This window comes from Parasteatoda tepidariorum, chromosome 5, assembly GCF_043381705.1.
Source record: "Parasteatoda tepidariorum isolate YZ-2023 chromosome 5, CAS_Ptep_4.0, whole genome shotgun sequence".
Classification (NCBI taxonomy): domain Eukaryota; kingdom Metazoa; phylum Arthropoda; class Arachnida; order Araneae; family Theridiidae; genus Parasteatoda; species Parasteatoda tepidariorum.
The window spans coordinates 7579270-7596473 of NC_092208.1; the positions used below are offsets into that span (position 1 = coordinate 7579270).

General features: G+C 30.9%; 1 protein-coding gene across 1 annotated transcript in view; it reads left to right on the forward strand.

Moving 5' to 3' along the window:
• Positions 1-2855: 2855 nt before the first annotated feature.
• The window catches only part of LOC107453619 (Leucyl-tRNA synthetase), a gene marked incomplete at its 3' end in the record, with an annotated part of 50363 nt that continues 36014 nt past the window's right edge, over positions 2856-17204 (forward strand). Inside the window, 6 exon segments of the mRNA XM_043046416.2 lie at positions 2856-3125; positions 7029-7252; positions 10201-10281; positions 14394-14528; positions 14719-14880; positions 16317-16429. Coding sequence (XP_042902350.2) covers positions 7043-7252; positions 10201-10281; positions 14394-14528; positions 14719-14880; positions 16317-16429 — 701 coding nt within the window.

The following is a 17204-nucleotide window of genomic DNA, read 5'->3' on the forward strand; positions in this document are numbered from 1 at the left end:
AAGTAACGCAAATGCGGGATAGTTCCATCAAAAGTCCTCCACGAAGGCAAATTTTTCTCAATGCTTGATTCAGGAGTTTTCTTGCTTTCTAGTCGTTACCCAAAAATTTGGTCGATTGTGCAACTACGGTTATAAAATAAAATGAAATTAAACTGATTTTAAAGTTTTCAATTCCGTGTATCTTAATAGTGATTCTTAAGATTTCCATATAATTTTTTCCCGCTCTTAAATTGTAGTTTGCCTAAATTGTAGTAGTAGTTACCTAATTTGTAATTTTTAAAAAAAAATTTAATTCTTAAAGATGATTCTAAAATACTCTACGAACACTCTACTTAGTATCAAGATGTTTCAGTTTTCATAATAATATATTAAATATTAGCAAAACATATTGACTTGATTGTGAAATATAATTATTTTATGTTTGATATCATGTTTTTGTCATACATTAAGAAAAAGTTATTTTCGTCAATCTATGTAAGTGTGTCTGTCTTTCGGTATGTATATGTGAGTATGCATATATATATATATACGACCTGCGCGCGAAATTAAGCACTTTACGGTAGAACAATTTAACTANATAATATATATATATATATATAGGTGATTCTCACGAAACATGAAATTCACTGTCCCTTGCTCCAAAATCTAATACTATAATACTACAAGAACTTCAAAAAAAAAAAATAAAAAAAATAGCATTGCTGTTAGTATTTTAAAATAACTTAGCACTAGCATTGACTGCTTTGTATACTTAAAAAATTTAATTGAATATCAAAATGTCATTTTCCTGGCATGCCCCAAACAATATTTCCAATAATAACTAGCTTCAAAACTTCCCATACATTTTTCATAATCTAATTTTTTTTATCTTATCCTATATAAGCATTTCTGGAATATACACAGAGGGTATTGTTTACTAAAACTTCGCTTAAAATAATTTTTTCTGTCAATAATTTGTTTGTCCCATGAAAATCTGTCATTTTCCTGGCTACTTTTATTTAGTGATTTATAACCAAAATAGATAGCACCAGGAATCAATATCTTATGCTAATAGATTGATTAGATACCCTCCTATCTGAACATGTCTTGTTATATGAATAAAGAACCAATTTTCTGGCTCAAAATGTATTTCAAAAAAATTTTCAAGGAGAGTAGGTTTTTATGCTGTCATTTTCCTGGCTTCTTGAAATCAGTAATAACAAAAACTACATAGATTTATCTGAGTTATTTTAAGAAATACTGTTGTTTTCTGCAGAATATACACGTCTTCGGCCAAAATATTAAAGTAAAGTTATATGCTATAAAATAGCGAATTTGTCATTATCCTGACTGTCATTTTCCCGGCATATGAATGCCAGGACATTGAAGTGTTACCAGAAATTATTTTTAACTGCTAATACTGTAAAGAGGGAAATCTATTTTACAATAACAATTTTTTTAATAAGGGCAAGGTTAATTTTTTCCCTCAAGTAACTTGAAACTAAATTTTATCTAACGACGCCAATGGACTCCGGTCCGGAAGGGGCGAGGTTCAATCCTCGACACTGCTGAGACCCACTGAGTACATACGATTTACGTGCTCGTAAAATCAGTGAGATCGAAAGTACCATGGGAATAGTTTGTCTATGATAAGAACTACACCCTTCGCCGCAAAGTCTGAGGCCGTCTGCTGCTATGGAAGCAAGAATAGCGCATTTCAGGGAGAGTAGTTTCTCTTCACTCTATGGCTAACGCAATTGACCGAAGAAAAAGATTCCCTTTCTCTCGCCAACCTGAGTCAAAACCTGTCCCAAACAATGACCTCACAACCCTACTTGAAATAGTTATACCTCGTTAACACAGTCTCCGCTACGGGTCCAGACGAATGGCTAGTGGAGTTCTTACTTTCGATAAACTATGCAGAGACCTGGAGTAAATCTCCTTCCCCTTCAGATCTATATCAAAACTGTGGAAGAGGCTTCATGAAGGAGTGGTGATCTATCCGGGAGGTTATGAACTAAGATGAACGTTCACCCCTGCGACACTCTCTTGTCAAACGAAAGGCACACACTGGGATTAATATATATGAGCACTTGTTAACGATATACCAACTTCGAAGTTTAAACCTAAATGATAATTTGTAAAATGAACTTAATCTTGCTGCTCGAACAATATGCTAACACTGATGTTTGATAATGCATGGCGGCTTGCACCAAGATCAAACAGTAATAATCAAAAGGCCAAAGAAGAACTGCCAAAAAATCGAGCTCTTTCTAAATCTAGCAACCATGTTGCTATTGTCGTTGTAGTTCATTTACGTCGCACTAGAGCTGCACAATGGGCTATTGGCGACGGTCTGGGAACCATCCCTGAGGATGATCCGAAGACATGCCATCGCAATTTTGATCCTCTGCAGAGGGGATGGTTCCCCTGCTTTGGTACCCCGATGACCTGCACGTGAAGTCGAGCACTTTACGGTAGAACAGTTTAACGAGGACCAATACCGCACACCCTCGGTCCCTACGCAGACTGATCCTAGTGGTCATCCACCAGCATCATCAGTCTACTGCGGGACAGCAACCATGCTGCATTTTTTTTCATTAATATCTTATGAAATACAGCAGATTTGAGCTTTGAAATTATATCATATAAAAATTTATTTCTTCTAATTAAAAGCAAAATTATTTATTTGAAAATATTTCAACGCAGAATAAGCTGTTGTAAGCAGCTGTATACTATTTAACCGGAGGTAGAGCAGGGAAAGAGCTCGAGATTCTTGTTGTTTATATTTATATTGAAAACACCATTTAGTTTGATCCTCTTCTGCGGGGGTGGCACCCTCGCTTTTGTAGCTCGGTGACTTACATGTGAAGTTGAGCACTTTATGCTTTATGGTAGAGCAGTTTAACAAGCACCAATACCGCACACTCTTGGTCCCTTTGCAAATTCGGTAAGGCGCAACGATCGGTTGTGTGTGAACCGCATTTCTTGAGACTGGCCCGTATTTAGCGAGACTTGAGTGAGAAATGAAAAAAAAAAAAAGCAATTGGAAAAAAAATTATTTTTCCTTTAATAATTAACTGTGATTGTAATTATTTCTCAAACTGTAAACAAACACGCGGCTGATGCAAAAAATCAGAAAACAGGTTGGTAGCTCTTAATAGGAAAGAAATTTGTAGGAAAAGGAATTCCCTTAATAAATGCTTAATTAATTATAATTGCTTTTGATTAAAGTTTATCCTATTAATTTTTTTTGGAGCTGTTTCAAACACTTTAACGTAAATAAGTAAAGTTTTCGATCTGTGCAATATTTTTTAATGTTGAATTAATTTTATTATTAATTACCTTTAATTAGAACAAAATATATTGCTATTAAAGTTTGAAAATTTATTTTTGCTTCTTACAAATACAGTATTTTGTGCATAGAAAAATTTTTAAAGTTTAAAACCTTATGTCTTATTTTTAAGACACTTTAAATTAAATTTACTATGGGTACATTTTAAAGTACTGGTAAAGGGGGGCATCAAATAACATTTTATAATTTTCAATTTTGTACTTATGCATTATATAGCTCCAAATGTTGAGGCAGATATAGCATACAAAAAGTCAAAAGTTGTTTATTTCCTTTTCAACTTTGTTTCTAGTTCTTTTTACGTCATTGTAAAAACGCATGGGGAGATTTCCGTATCGTGATCTGTGGCAGAATAATCCCAAGTCTTGGCAACTTTTGGGCAGTGGCCCTCGAGAAATAAAAAAAAAACATCACAGAAAGGGACCAACTCAAAATGTATAACTCGTAGCCACCCCTGGGCAAACATCTGCATGTTTTTTTTTTTTTTAAAAAATAATTTCTAGTTTAAAATCTATTTGGCACCTTGGCAATTGTAGTTGGCACGACAGATCACGATATGGAAAGATCCCTTAAGCATGTAACCTGCAAATATTTACTTTGATTAGAAATCTAATAAAAAACATAGTGTCTAATAATTAAACCTTTTATTTATATTTTATTAACAAGACTTAGAATTAACTATAAAATATCTGCATTTCATATCTTCCTTTTTAGAACATAGCCGCAATAGCCAGAAACAAAAAAAAACAATGTTCTTTTGTCTTAAGATGTAGAAACATCTTGTGAATGAAACTTCAACAGTCGTTACTAATGAGTGGATTGAAATTATTCAAGAATTGTTGAGTCAAATGTTTGAACAAAAGGATTTGATTAGAGATCTGGAAAAAGTGTTGGGTTTCTGACACCAAAAATTGGTTTTTGACATGATGCATCAAAAACCTATGAAATAGCGTCATAAATTTTCAAAATCCATCAAAAATTGTCAAATACTTGGGGCAAGTTTATTTTTTAACATTGAGACATTTTATTAGATACTAAGTCATGAATTATATTTGCATTATACACAACTATAATTATGATCTATATTATATATCATATATAAAAAATGTTTAAAAAATTATTGAAATTATTAATTGTGTTTTTCTAATGGTTATCTAAATACTTTAAGACCCATATTATAATTAATTGGTTTATATTACAGGTAATAACTATGAGTTGTCTATGAGTGATTCTTTATGTATTTTGATTTTAAATATTTTGATAACTGAACAGAGAGGATAAATTTCAATTTTACACATTTTCATTTGTAGTTATTTTATATTTTATACACAAAAATTTGGGTTTTTGACAGTAATTTTCAAAAGGAGAGTTTAATATGAAAATAATTCAAGGACATAATTGATTGATCATTTATAATTTTGTATGTATGTTTATTTATAAATGCTTCTTATTTATAATAGCTAATAATTATCGTTACACTGAAATTTTAGGCTTTTGACACTCGTCAAAACCTATATCAAAAATTGGTTTTTGTCATTATGGATACTACTATTATATGGATGCTGTTATTCTGCTGGCAAGATTTTTTTTTAAAAAATGTGTTGCGGTTTGCTTGGGGTTGGCTAGAAGTAACAAGTTATATCTTTCGAGTTTGTCTGTGTAAATTTTTTTTGTTTTTGTTTTTGTTTGTCTCGTTTTTGACAAAATCGGTGACTTTATTGGGACAAGTTCTAATATGAAAGTCTTCCCAAAATTTGCTAAAAATCCTTCGGTGACTTGGCCATAGTAGTTGGTGTGAGCGGGTACTAATATTGAAATATCCATACCAATCAATATTGCCAGTAATCAGATATTCTTGTAGAACTAAGTGCAAGAGAAATTCCTTTTTTAGGGCCTTACATCTTTGCTGAATTGCGAGTTATAATGTATGTGGGCAACATGTGATCGTTTTATTTTGTAATCTAGTGAAGTTAACTGTCAATAAAGCTTGTTGTAAAAACATAAACATTTGTTGCAACTTTGTCCAAAACCTAAGTAAATACCCATTTTGAAATTTGCTTCCTCCCCTCATGCAAAGAAACAAGCAAATCTCATTACATAGCAAACAAGCTTCAAAGATCAACAAATATCAAGACAAATATTTACAGAGAAAACTAAACAGTTGAGATCCTCTGATTATCATTGTTTTGAGTTAACTGGGTGGATAGCTTAATCTTAAAATTCTTTTTTAAAAATTTTTTCATCTTTCTGGACAGAGTTGTAATACCAACTGAGTTTAGTGGAATTTCTATTAATTTTTCCTACATGTTTAGTAAATTAGATATTTTTTTATTAATTACAGGGTATCCACGCACCTAGAAAGTCATGGATTTCGGTATTGAACAAAATTTGTCATGAAATGTCATGATTTTAGCTATTTTTTTTAAAAAAATCATGAAAAGTCATGGATTTAGGTTGCCGAAAAATCTAATTTTAAAAATGTAATGTAACCTCTCTCAATTTCAGTGTTCCGATGTTCTGAATATCTGAATTTGTAACAAAATCCCCACTCACAATAATATTAATCCCCACTACAATCTTATTAAACTATAACATGTTTTTATCCTGTTCTTTCAAAAAATGAAGGAAAGAACATCATTTCTAGAGCGAATTATCTTTAAAACTTCCCTGACTTCAGAATTTTTTTTATCTTTTATTATTTTAATTTTAGCAATTTAAAATTATAGTTTTGGCTTTTCATATTACACTTATTTTTAAGAAGAACTAAAACAGGTTTAAATAACTACATCTATCTGACTTTCTTAGTTATTTGCTTTTTTTGAAATTTTTTTTTTTAGCTATTTTATTGCTTCAACTCTCTCTCTGCTCTGCATTTTAAATTTAAAATCAATTAATATGAAGATGCAGAATATAACAGTTTTGATTATACTTATCATTACAATTAATGTTGTTATAATGCTTTTTAAATTTATTGTTCTGTTTTTGTCAGGAGAAAATAGTAACTTCGTTAGTCATGAAAAGTTCTTGGAATTAGTCATGAATTTGAAAATCTAAAATTTTGCAGATACCCTGTAAATACTACCTTATAAAAAACTTTATAAATTAAACTGAGATTCTACACTTCAAAACTGACCTAATAATATTGAATATAACATACCTGCTAAGTTTCCTGTTTTTTTAATGAAGACTCCTTTATTTACAACTATCTCCTGTTAATACTCTCAAATTTCTCCAGATTTGTTGAAGAAATTAAAAAAAAAAAAAAAAAAGAAGAAGAGAATTTTGGTGATAAAATATCTGTTAATGGCGAAAGTATTTCTTTTATTCTTCAACAGATGTGCTGCAGTATTTTGAGTGTTTATAGTTTAAGTAATTATAAATAATAGTTTTAAAAAAATCTTCTTTGGATTAAGATTTACATACATATTTTTTACTTCGCTAAATGTGAGTGCTTATATTATTTCCGATTTTGACTTACGTATTTATGCATAATGTATCAAAACTTTGCTTGAAACCCAAACATTGTTATTTGTAAAATCTATGTTATTTTATTTCTCCCAAAGTTGGTAGGTATGCTATAAACATTAAGCAATAGTTTTGTTTTTTAAGTGTATCACTCAACATGCTTTTTCACAGTATAGTTTAAAATTGTTTCTTTTAAACTTTCATAATAATTGAACAAATCTCTTACTTGTAGAAATCTCCTTAAATATGGCTAAAGAAAGAAAAGGAACTTTCAAAGTGAATACTTTGCTGGAGATTGAAAGATCTGTTCAGGAAAAGTGGGAGACTCAGAAGATATTTGAAGAAGATGCCCCTCAGCAAAATATTAAAGTTGAAAAATATTTGACCACTTTTCCGTATCCATACATGAATGGTCGACTTCATCTGGGTCACACATTCTCTTTGTCAAAATGTGAAGTTAGTATAATATTTATCATTAATAATAATTTGATTCAGAGTCTGTATTTTGAATCACCTCTTCTCATTTTGATTTCACCTCTTCATTAACTGATAATAACCTAATTGAAAAAATTTTGATGATTAGATTTTTGGCGACAGTTAAATTCATCGATGCTGTATATACCATATTATTTTTTCTAACAATATGAAAGCAAAGTTGGCATTTTAAACATATATCATGGTGGCTTAGTGATTATGGCAATGAGCTGCTATTCTCAGGGCTGGGGTCTATCCTAGGTATTGACTTGAAGCTTAGTCAACATAAAATTAAAAGGTACTAAACTTTTCTGGGAAATAACAGCTTTCATAATGCCAGTGGTCAAGGACCCACTTGGCTGACTTTTCACTTTTTAAGTTAAAAATTATAACAGGATTGAAAAAGAATTTAAAATTTTATGAAATTTGCATACAGGGAATAAATATCAATACAAGAATCATGGCAAGAATATCATTTCAAGAATCGATTTATTGATTTTTCGCAATTTTGTCCATTGCTTGTAAAGTCAGGCGAATTATTTTAACAATTTAGGTCAAACATTGGATAAAATATGCAGTCATTTTAACTTTTTACTGGAATTTAATTTTCTTAAAGAATACTTAAATATTTTCAATTTAATCTGTTTTTAATCTGTTGTAATGTAAACAAATTGTCTTCTTTCAAAATGAATATCGTCATTTGAGTGGCGTGAAATGTTTCGAATTTTTAAGATTATGCTCTAAGGGGGGAAAAATACTTAGTTCTTTAAAATCCACTTAGTTATTTGGAGTCTTAATAGCTTATTAAATTCTGTTCATGAAAGTTTTTAAATATCCTTAAACAAAATCATAAATAAATTCCATAGTTTGTGTGATTTGGAGAGTATCTGATTTTTAGAAAAATGCAGAGACAGTCCTTAACATTAGAGAAACAGGCAGTTTTCTTAAGTTTTTAAAAGTTGACTGCAATTGTCAGATTAAAAATTTTAAGTTTTTCTGAAAGCAAAGTAATCCTTTAAAAAAATAAAAAAAACTTTGATTAACTACTTTTTACTAAATTAGTTAAATGATATAGGAAGCTAATTAATGATATTAAAAATTCATAAATTAGTTTTAATTAAATATTGCACTAGACAAGAAATGATTTTCTGCTATTCACACTAAAATTAAATTGCCTATTCAAAGATTATTTAAAGTTTACAAAGTACGAAGCAATAAATTATTTAAGGATTTAGTATAATAAAATACGCATTTAAATTTTTAAAAAACCAATGTTTCAAAATGTTGGGGAAACTAACGATAATCCGTTTATTTAAGACAAACTTTGTGTGGGGGTATAAATATCAAGAAACGCAAACATTCCTATCTATTCAAACACAAATCCTCTGGTATATTGAATGATTTACGATGAGAGCTTCAGGGTTGGCACTCCACAGGCATTTAAATTTTTAAAAAACCAATGTTTCAAAAATGTTGGGGAAACTAACGATAATCCGTTTATTTAAGACAAACTTTGTGTGGGGGTATAAATATCAAAAAACGCAAACATTCCTATCTATTCAAACACAAATCCTCTGGTATATTGAATGATTTACGATGAGAGCTTCAGGGTTGGCACTCCACAGGTAGAATAGGGAAAACCTGGAAAATACGGGGAATTTAAAAATCACCTAAAATAACAGGGAATTTTGATTCTTCCTTTGCGATCAGGGAAATTTGTTTCTTATTTTCATCTTATAAAAAATGGTGACCACTCAAGAATTATAATCTATGGGATATTTAAGGATGGTATTTCAGCTATATTAAACTAGTTCATTTACTATGGCATTATTTAAGTATATTTATCTGCTCTTTTTTTTCTCTAAAATTTTTCAGCAATTATAACTTGTAGCTCAATACAGCTCATATAAGAGCACAGTGATTGTGTTTTTCCTCTTAATATATTGTGTATAATATGTACAGGGAAAACACTGGGAATTTTTTGTTGTTGCCAGATTGGAGCTTATACGCCTCTCAATTTATGCACAGTAAGAGATTGTAGGGAAAGGAAAAACTCCGGTTAAGAAAAACTTGTGTTCGCTGATACAGAGACAACAAAAATGCATGGGCACACAGCTTTAAGTACAAAAATCACCTCTGAGATATACTGGGCTTGACGCCGAAAGGGTTAAAATAAACATTTCCTAATACAGACTTTGGTATATTTAACGTAGTTTGATCCTTTGCAAGTATGGACTAATGAGTGACCACTGTATTCATCTGTGCTTGTAATTAAATGGTGTGTAGCGTTCTTAAAAAGTGCTTAAAGGTGCTTATTTTCGTTTTCTTAAAAACCCTTAAAGGTTCTTTTTTAATTGGATGTTTTTGAGAAGTGCTTAATTTACCATTTTTGAAAAGGAGATTTTTTTTCTTTACTATGTCTATTTTCACCCTGTATTATGCAAAAGCGTGCTTTTCACATTGTTCGATTCAAATTTTTTACCACATTCCAACCACAATCCATTTCGCCGTACCGTCGATCGGTAGCGTATGAAGCTCTAATCGTTTTACATGTTTGATTAATATACTTTCGAGTCCGCATCTGAGTCTACTGAGCTGGGTTAGGCGAGATTTTTTCTCTCTCATGTGCAACTGCTGCCACCTTTTGCAAGATATTCTTAATTTCAGGGTTCATTTTCCACCGTCTGATATTGAACCGAAAAATCTCTCTATCTTTTTATAATGGCTAATATAATCAAGAAACGAGTTCTTTGTCAGAAAGAAGTTATTTTATCATGATCATGTTAAGTCTTTGAAAATTATTTTGCATTTTGTTAATGTATATAGTGCTTAAAAATATTTTTTGAGTGCTTAAAAAGTACTTAAAAGATGCTTATTTTTCGTTGAAAGATTTGGCTACTCACCCTGATTTATTAACATATTTTTGATAGTTTGCAGTTGGCTACCAGCGGATGTTAGGAAGGAAATGCTTGTTTCCATTTGGTCTTCATGCGACAGGTATGCCTATCAAAGTAAGTTCAGTTTCAATTTATAAACATGGCACGAAAACTGTATATCCTTAATAAAACTAATTCATAATAAATCTTTCTTTTGTTCTTTCTTCGAATTACTCTTGTTATAAAGCAGTGGTCCCTAGCCACCGTATCGCGGCACTTGTGCGTGTTTTATAAATGATATACACTGGTTATCATAAATTAAGGAAAATTCACAAAAATCGCGATAACTCAAGAAATTACACATGGAATTTTATGAAACTTACCCACAATATACAACACATAGTAAGGTATTAAACAACATAAAAAGAAATTATCAGACATTAATAGTAGTATAGAAATTAGCACATGTATAAAATAAACAAATTGGAAGTATCGGTTTGCAATAGAAAAAGTACCTTTAATATGGAATATGATTGCCTCTAGAAGCAATACAGCACAAACAGCGATGTGTGATGCTTTCAATTATGCGGTCTATCAGTTCAATAGGAAGTGAGAGCCATTGCTCTTGTAAAGCAGTTGCAAGCGTGGCAAGGGTCTGAGGGGGCGGATTGATGGCAGATACACGCCTCCCTAGAGCATCCCAAACGTGCTCGATAGGATTCAAGTCCGGGGATCGAGCTGGCCACTCCATGCGAGTAATTGTTTCCTGTTGAAGATAATCATCAACAATGCGAGCTCTGTGTGGTCTTGCATTATCGTCCTGTAACAGGAAGCAATCACCAATTGCCCCGGCATATGGGCGCACATAAGCATCAAGGATGTTGTCTCGATAAACCTGAGCATTCACGGTTCCCCTTGGAAAGACATGGAGGTATGTGCGCCCTCCTAAGGATATGCCTCCCCAAACACAGACACTGCCTCTTCCGTATGCATCTCTTTCACGGATGTTTGATGGATGATAACGGGTCCCAGGTTCTCTCCATATCAAATAACGTCTACTGTCACTTTCTAGACTAAACCTGGACTCATCCGTAAAGAGAACAGGCCTCCATTGATCTGACGTCCAGTGGACATGTTGTCGGGCCCACTGCAAACGGTCTCTCCTATGGCGTGATGTGAGCGGCACGCAAATGGCTGGTCGTCTCGCATACAGACCACCTTCGTGGAGCCTTCTGCGCACAGTTGACGTTGACACCAACCTTCCGGTGGCTGCAGCAAGAGAGGATCTAAGATGTGTCGGAGTAGCGGTTCTATTCCTGCGTGCACTTAATGTCAAATATCGGTCATCGGCACTGGTCGTAACAGTTGGCCGTCCTTGACTGAACCTCCTAGATGCCGAATCTGTGGTTTGAAATTGCCTCCAAAGTCTATGAACCACAGATGGACTCACATTTAGCCATCTGGCCACTTCTGATTGACTCTGCCCTGCCTCTAGTCTCCCGATGGCTCTCCATCGTAGTTCTTCAGGCAAATGATGCCTAGAGGTCATTATTACGAATTGGCTATCTCAGATTTTCAATGTCGCAATCACAGTAAAATTTGTGTGCTTTCTCTCAAACTTGGACTTTTATGCTCCAGGCAGATGACGTAAGCCGAGTGCAGCGCCACTAATTTGCATATTGCAATTTTACTCAGCTACTCTTAGTGGACAACATATGCAAATTTTGCACGGTTTGGCTTACTTTTGAAAGAGTTATCGCTATTTTTGTGATTTTTCCTTAATTTATGATAACCAGTGTAGTAAAGTTAATAATGAATTTTTTTTATCACAAGTAAAGTTTTTTTCATGCTTTAACGGCTTGAACATCTTTGTCGGCGACAATCTTAAAATGTTAAAATAAGTAGGAAATCTAATGACTATTAAAATTGTTAACAAAAGAATGCGAGCTAAATATTAACTTGCAAAAGAACAGGGAGCGTAGTGTTTTTGAAAAGTGCTTAAAGGTGCTTATTTTCATTTTTAAAAAGCCCTTAAAGGTGCTTTTATTATTGGATGTTTTTAAAAAGGGCTTAATTTTCACTTTTTCAAAATGAGATTTTTTCTTTACTATGTTGATTTTAGCTTCGAATTATGCTGAAAGACACCGTTCACATTGTTCTATTTAACGTTTTCATAATTAATTCAACCCCAATCTATTTCAACATATTATCAGTCCATAGCATATGAAAATGCCATTCATTTTACATGATTCAAAATTTTATGATTTTTGACAATTGTCAAAAACAATGCCAAAAGATTTTTCTTTATTGACGTGACTGTTAAAACAAGATAAAACCGGCAATTGTCAAAAACTTTCCAACCCTACCTAATTATGATATTTTTTTAAAGTGCTTAAAAATATTTTTTTAGTTCTTGAAAATTGCTTAAAAGGTGCTTAGTTTTTTGATGAATAATTTGGCTATGCACCTTGAAGAAAATAAAAGCTAATAATTTAAATAAGCTATGCATTTAATAGTTATGAAAACAAAAATGCGAAGCTCAAATTTCTCATTTAAAGTATTCTTATTATTAACTTGTAATTAATCCCTTAATAAATGTACTGTTTTTTGTAGTACATATTATTTTATTTTGCATTCAAAATCATTATCATAAAGTATTTTACACAGTGTATTATAGTTAAGTAAACAGCTTTTAAACTTATTTTTTTCTTTGTGTGTTGTCAAATCATTAAAAGTTTGCCGCAACCAAAAAAAAGACAAAAAAAAAAAAAAAAATAAGNAAGAAAAAAAAAAAAAAAAAATGGTGAAAATCACTGATAAAAAGCATTGACAATTTCCTTAATTTGACAATTTTATGCGCAGAATGATAAAACGGAGTTGATTTTGGCAAATACCTTGTAGAGAACAACTTTTTTTATTTTCACAATGATGCATTGTAGTATTTTCGAAAGCCTTGCACAAATTATTGGGACTTCTATGAAACCCAATAATTTATGTATTGCTTTGAGTAATACTATCTGGAAAAAAAATTATTAAAAAGGAAAAATAAAAGATATATTATTTTAATTTAATTACAGCTGTAATGTTATTTTACATAACAGCTACATAACATTTACAACAGCTAAAAGTTTCAGCAACTATTTTTAATTTTCAGCGACCGTGGCTACGGAAATGGTAAAACAGTTTTTGAAAATGATTTTGTGCAATTTTGCTTTAAATTTAAAGTACTTAATTGCAGTAAGAACAAATCTGATCTTATTAACCAAAAATGACAGTATTGAATCATTATTAATCGTCAGTTGTTGATTTCTTAGAATTGGGATCAAATTAATACACGACCCTACAATAATAAAAAAGATACTTCCATTTTTTTTGTTTTACATTTTTAAAAATTTCTTTAGGAACACTTAGAGGATTATTTTATAGCTTTAGAGTTGTTAAGATAATGTAATTTCTCACATTTATCTATAAATTTTAAGGCTTTCAGAGGTTTGAGGGCCGGCAATAAATTACGAACAAAAACAAGTATATTGATACAAGTATTTAAACAACCTTTATCATAAATTATTAAAACAATCTTGTAACTTGCATCAATTATGTTGGTAATTATTTGCAATAATTTGTTAACTTACCTTAAATATTTATGGAGATATGGACTCTTTTATGAAAACTAATTCTAATTTTTTCATTATGTTTTTTTTTTTTTTTTTTTTTTTTTTTTTTTTTTTTTTTTTTTTTTTTTTNTTTTTTTTTTTTTTTTTTTTTTGTTTTGTTGCTATAACTTTAAAAACATTCAACATATCTTTTGGAGCCATTTTTACTTATTAAAAAAATTATAATTTTAAAATTCGAAAAAAAAATTGCTTAAAGATATGAGCATTTAAAGGAGTTCTTATTAATCCGATTTTTTTTTAAATAATTTTGTAGTGAATTGTATTTAATTGTAATTGTATTCTAATGAAAAAAGTACAAATAACATTAGAATTTAAAAAGTTTCTAACAATTTTTTAAGTGGTTTTTGTATTTATTTATTTTTTAAAGAAAGCTTTAAATGATAAGGGATTTTTCACAAATTTTATTTCGTGCCGTTACACAAAATTTATTTGGGGGGATTATCACCCATAAAAGTATATTTTCTTTCAAATGTTCACCACAATTTTTTAAATTTTTTTTTCTGTGTATGCTCACCTTGCGCAAATACATTTCTCAAGATTTAAAATCTTATGCATAATTCTTTTTCTGTATAGGCCTGTGCTGATAAATTAAAGTATGAAATGGAGACATTTGGATGTCCCCCAACATTTCCTGATGATGTTGCTGTTAAGACTGAAGAAATTGTAGAAGAAGTGAAAATGCCTGCTGATAAGGCGAAAGGGAAAAAGGTGTGTTCTCTCTGTTTTGACTGAAATATGTTGTTCTTTGGATGGTTGATTAAATGTAAACATTAACATGATTTCTTAAACTGGAAGAAATTTAGAAAAATTTATGTGTTAAATTTATTTTTTTATTCATCAATTTTTGAATGTCTGAGTCATATTTAATGTTAATTTTCTCTGAAATTATTATTTTTAGAGTAAGCTAGCAGCTAAAACTGGAGGTGGAAATTATCAGTGGCAAATTATGCAGTCGTTAGGACTAAAAGATGAAGAAATTGTAAAGTTCGCAGACGCCGAACATTGGTTGAAGTATTTTCCTCCTTTGGCTATCAAAGATCTGAAAGCTATGGGTGTTAAAGTAAGTAAAGTAGCATAATTATTCAGAATAAGTTCGATTGTCGAGGTTAAGTCCAGAGCTGGAGGGATTTTTTGGTCAAATAAAAAATTTGTCGCTTTACAAAATTTTTCTTCTTTAAAAAAGCAAGGGTGATTGTGTTCCAGTTAAATACCAAATTCTGGTACTTTATTTTTAAACATCGTAAGTTCATTCATTTCATCACCTATAAGTTTTTCATTTTTAAGAAAAATTAATTATTCAGCTTTTTTTTAAAAAAATTTTATTTTTTGTCATCTATGACAACATGATTTTATTGACACTTACTATAAAGTTGCATTAAAACAATTTTTTAAATAAACATCGTTCCCGATCATGCCTTTGAACCATTAAGATTGAGTCCTAGTACGCGAAAATTTTATTATTAGATCAGAAGTTATTCAAGGTGTTAAGTTTTTTTCTTTGTACACTGTGCATTATTCTATTTGTTTTAACAATTTTATAATGCATGTAAATCCAAACATATTTTGTCTACAAAATCTTTATAATTTTCAATAAAACAATGTGTAGGTATTATCTAAGGGAACTAATTTTAAGGAGTGTGTACTATCGAAAGGAAGATCTTGATTATCATTTAGTGAAACCGGAGAGCTTGAAATAATATTTAATTCCAGTAACCTTAAGAATAAATCTTTATGAAATATATTAAATTTTATAATTACACTAACCCTAGCTAAAATTTTTATCTTGATTCCAGTTTGGCTCAATTTGGGTCCTATGTGAACTTGCAATGAGGAACCAATTTTGGGATGTCTAGATTTCTTTAATTTTGGTCCTATATAGGACCAATATTGGCCTTTATGGGATCAATATAGAGCCTATATTGGCTAAAAAATTCATATGAAATATCAGGTGAATTTGACAGTTCTATATAGGGCCTATTTTGGTTGTAAAGTGGCTGGAAAGTATCGGGTGAGTTAGATAATTCTATATGGGGCCAATATCGGAGAAATAACGGCCATTTGAACCCTTATTGAGCCAAGATTCGTGAATATTGGTCCGATGAGGGCTCAAGTTATTTTGCTGCTGAGGAAATCATAACCACAGAATAAGTTCTCATTCAGTAAAAGTTTTCTAATATGCCTTGTTTCTTCCCTTTCATTTTAATCAGTTTATAATCATAATTTAAAAAAGAATAATGCAAATAATATTGTAAAATGTTACATTACAGTTTTAGATTTATTATTACTATTATTTTGGAAATAAAAAACATAACATATTTAAAAAAATTTTTGGTCTTTGTGGCAAATCATAAGTAATTGAAAATTCAGACTGCACTAAAATTACTTCTGTCTCTATTTAATCTTTTTAAGCAGCTTTTAGAATCACTATAACAATTTTATCAACAACAATGGTTTATTTAAAATTTTTGTTTCCTTAACATAGATAATTTATTGTAGATAGATTGGCGTCGTACTTTCATCACGACAGATTGTAATCCTTATTATGACTCATTTGTTCGTTGGCAGTTTTTGCGACTAAAGGAAAGAGGGAAAATACAATTTGGAAAAAGGTGAGAATATTGTATTTTTAGATAGATTTTTTTTAGATTGTATTTGTTTTTGATGACTAATTAATTTTGTATATTCTGGCATAATCATATTTGACCAGTAAATTTCTCCGTGCCTTTTAAATTTCTCTTTTACACCATTACAATCTTAACTTTTTATTTTAAATTGCAGATTTATTTATTTAATTTCATTTGTCTTTCCCCCCCTAAATTATGCCAGTATAGGGCAATTTTAGTAGTATTAAACAAGTGGGAGAAACAATCTTTCTCTCTCTCTCTATATATATATATATATATGAGTGTGTGTGTATATATATACAGTGTTTTCACTACAGCGCGAGAACGCAAGAATCTCGCATATTTTTTTCTTTTCTCGCATTATAAAATGATTACCGCGAGAAATTCGCGCATTCTATAAACCAGTTTCAAAATTCGCGAATTTCTCGCATTTTGAAAAAAATTTCTCATTGCGCCATTTAGAATAAAATCCGGTTCACTTTTCTTCCAGGATCTTTCATTATTTTCAACATCTGCCCCATTATCTAGCTTCCCTGTTTACCAGTATTGTTCAGAATCTTTAAGAACTACAGAACACCATCCCTCCGAACCTCTTTCAGAACGCATTTCTCTGCAACCACGTGTTTACTGTAGGTAAGGTTTCTTCATGTAAGACGTTCAAATTTTTTGCGCATTAATGCAAGATGGACAAATACCTTGTAAAGGCAATATCTTCTACTCCGAAACGGACAAATGAAAATGAAACAAATGTGGGTAGAAA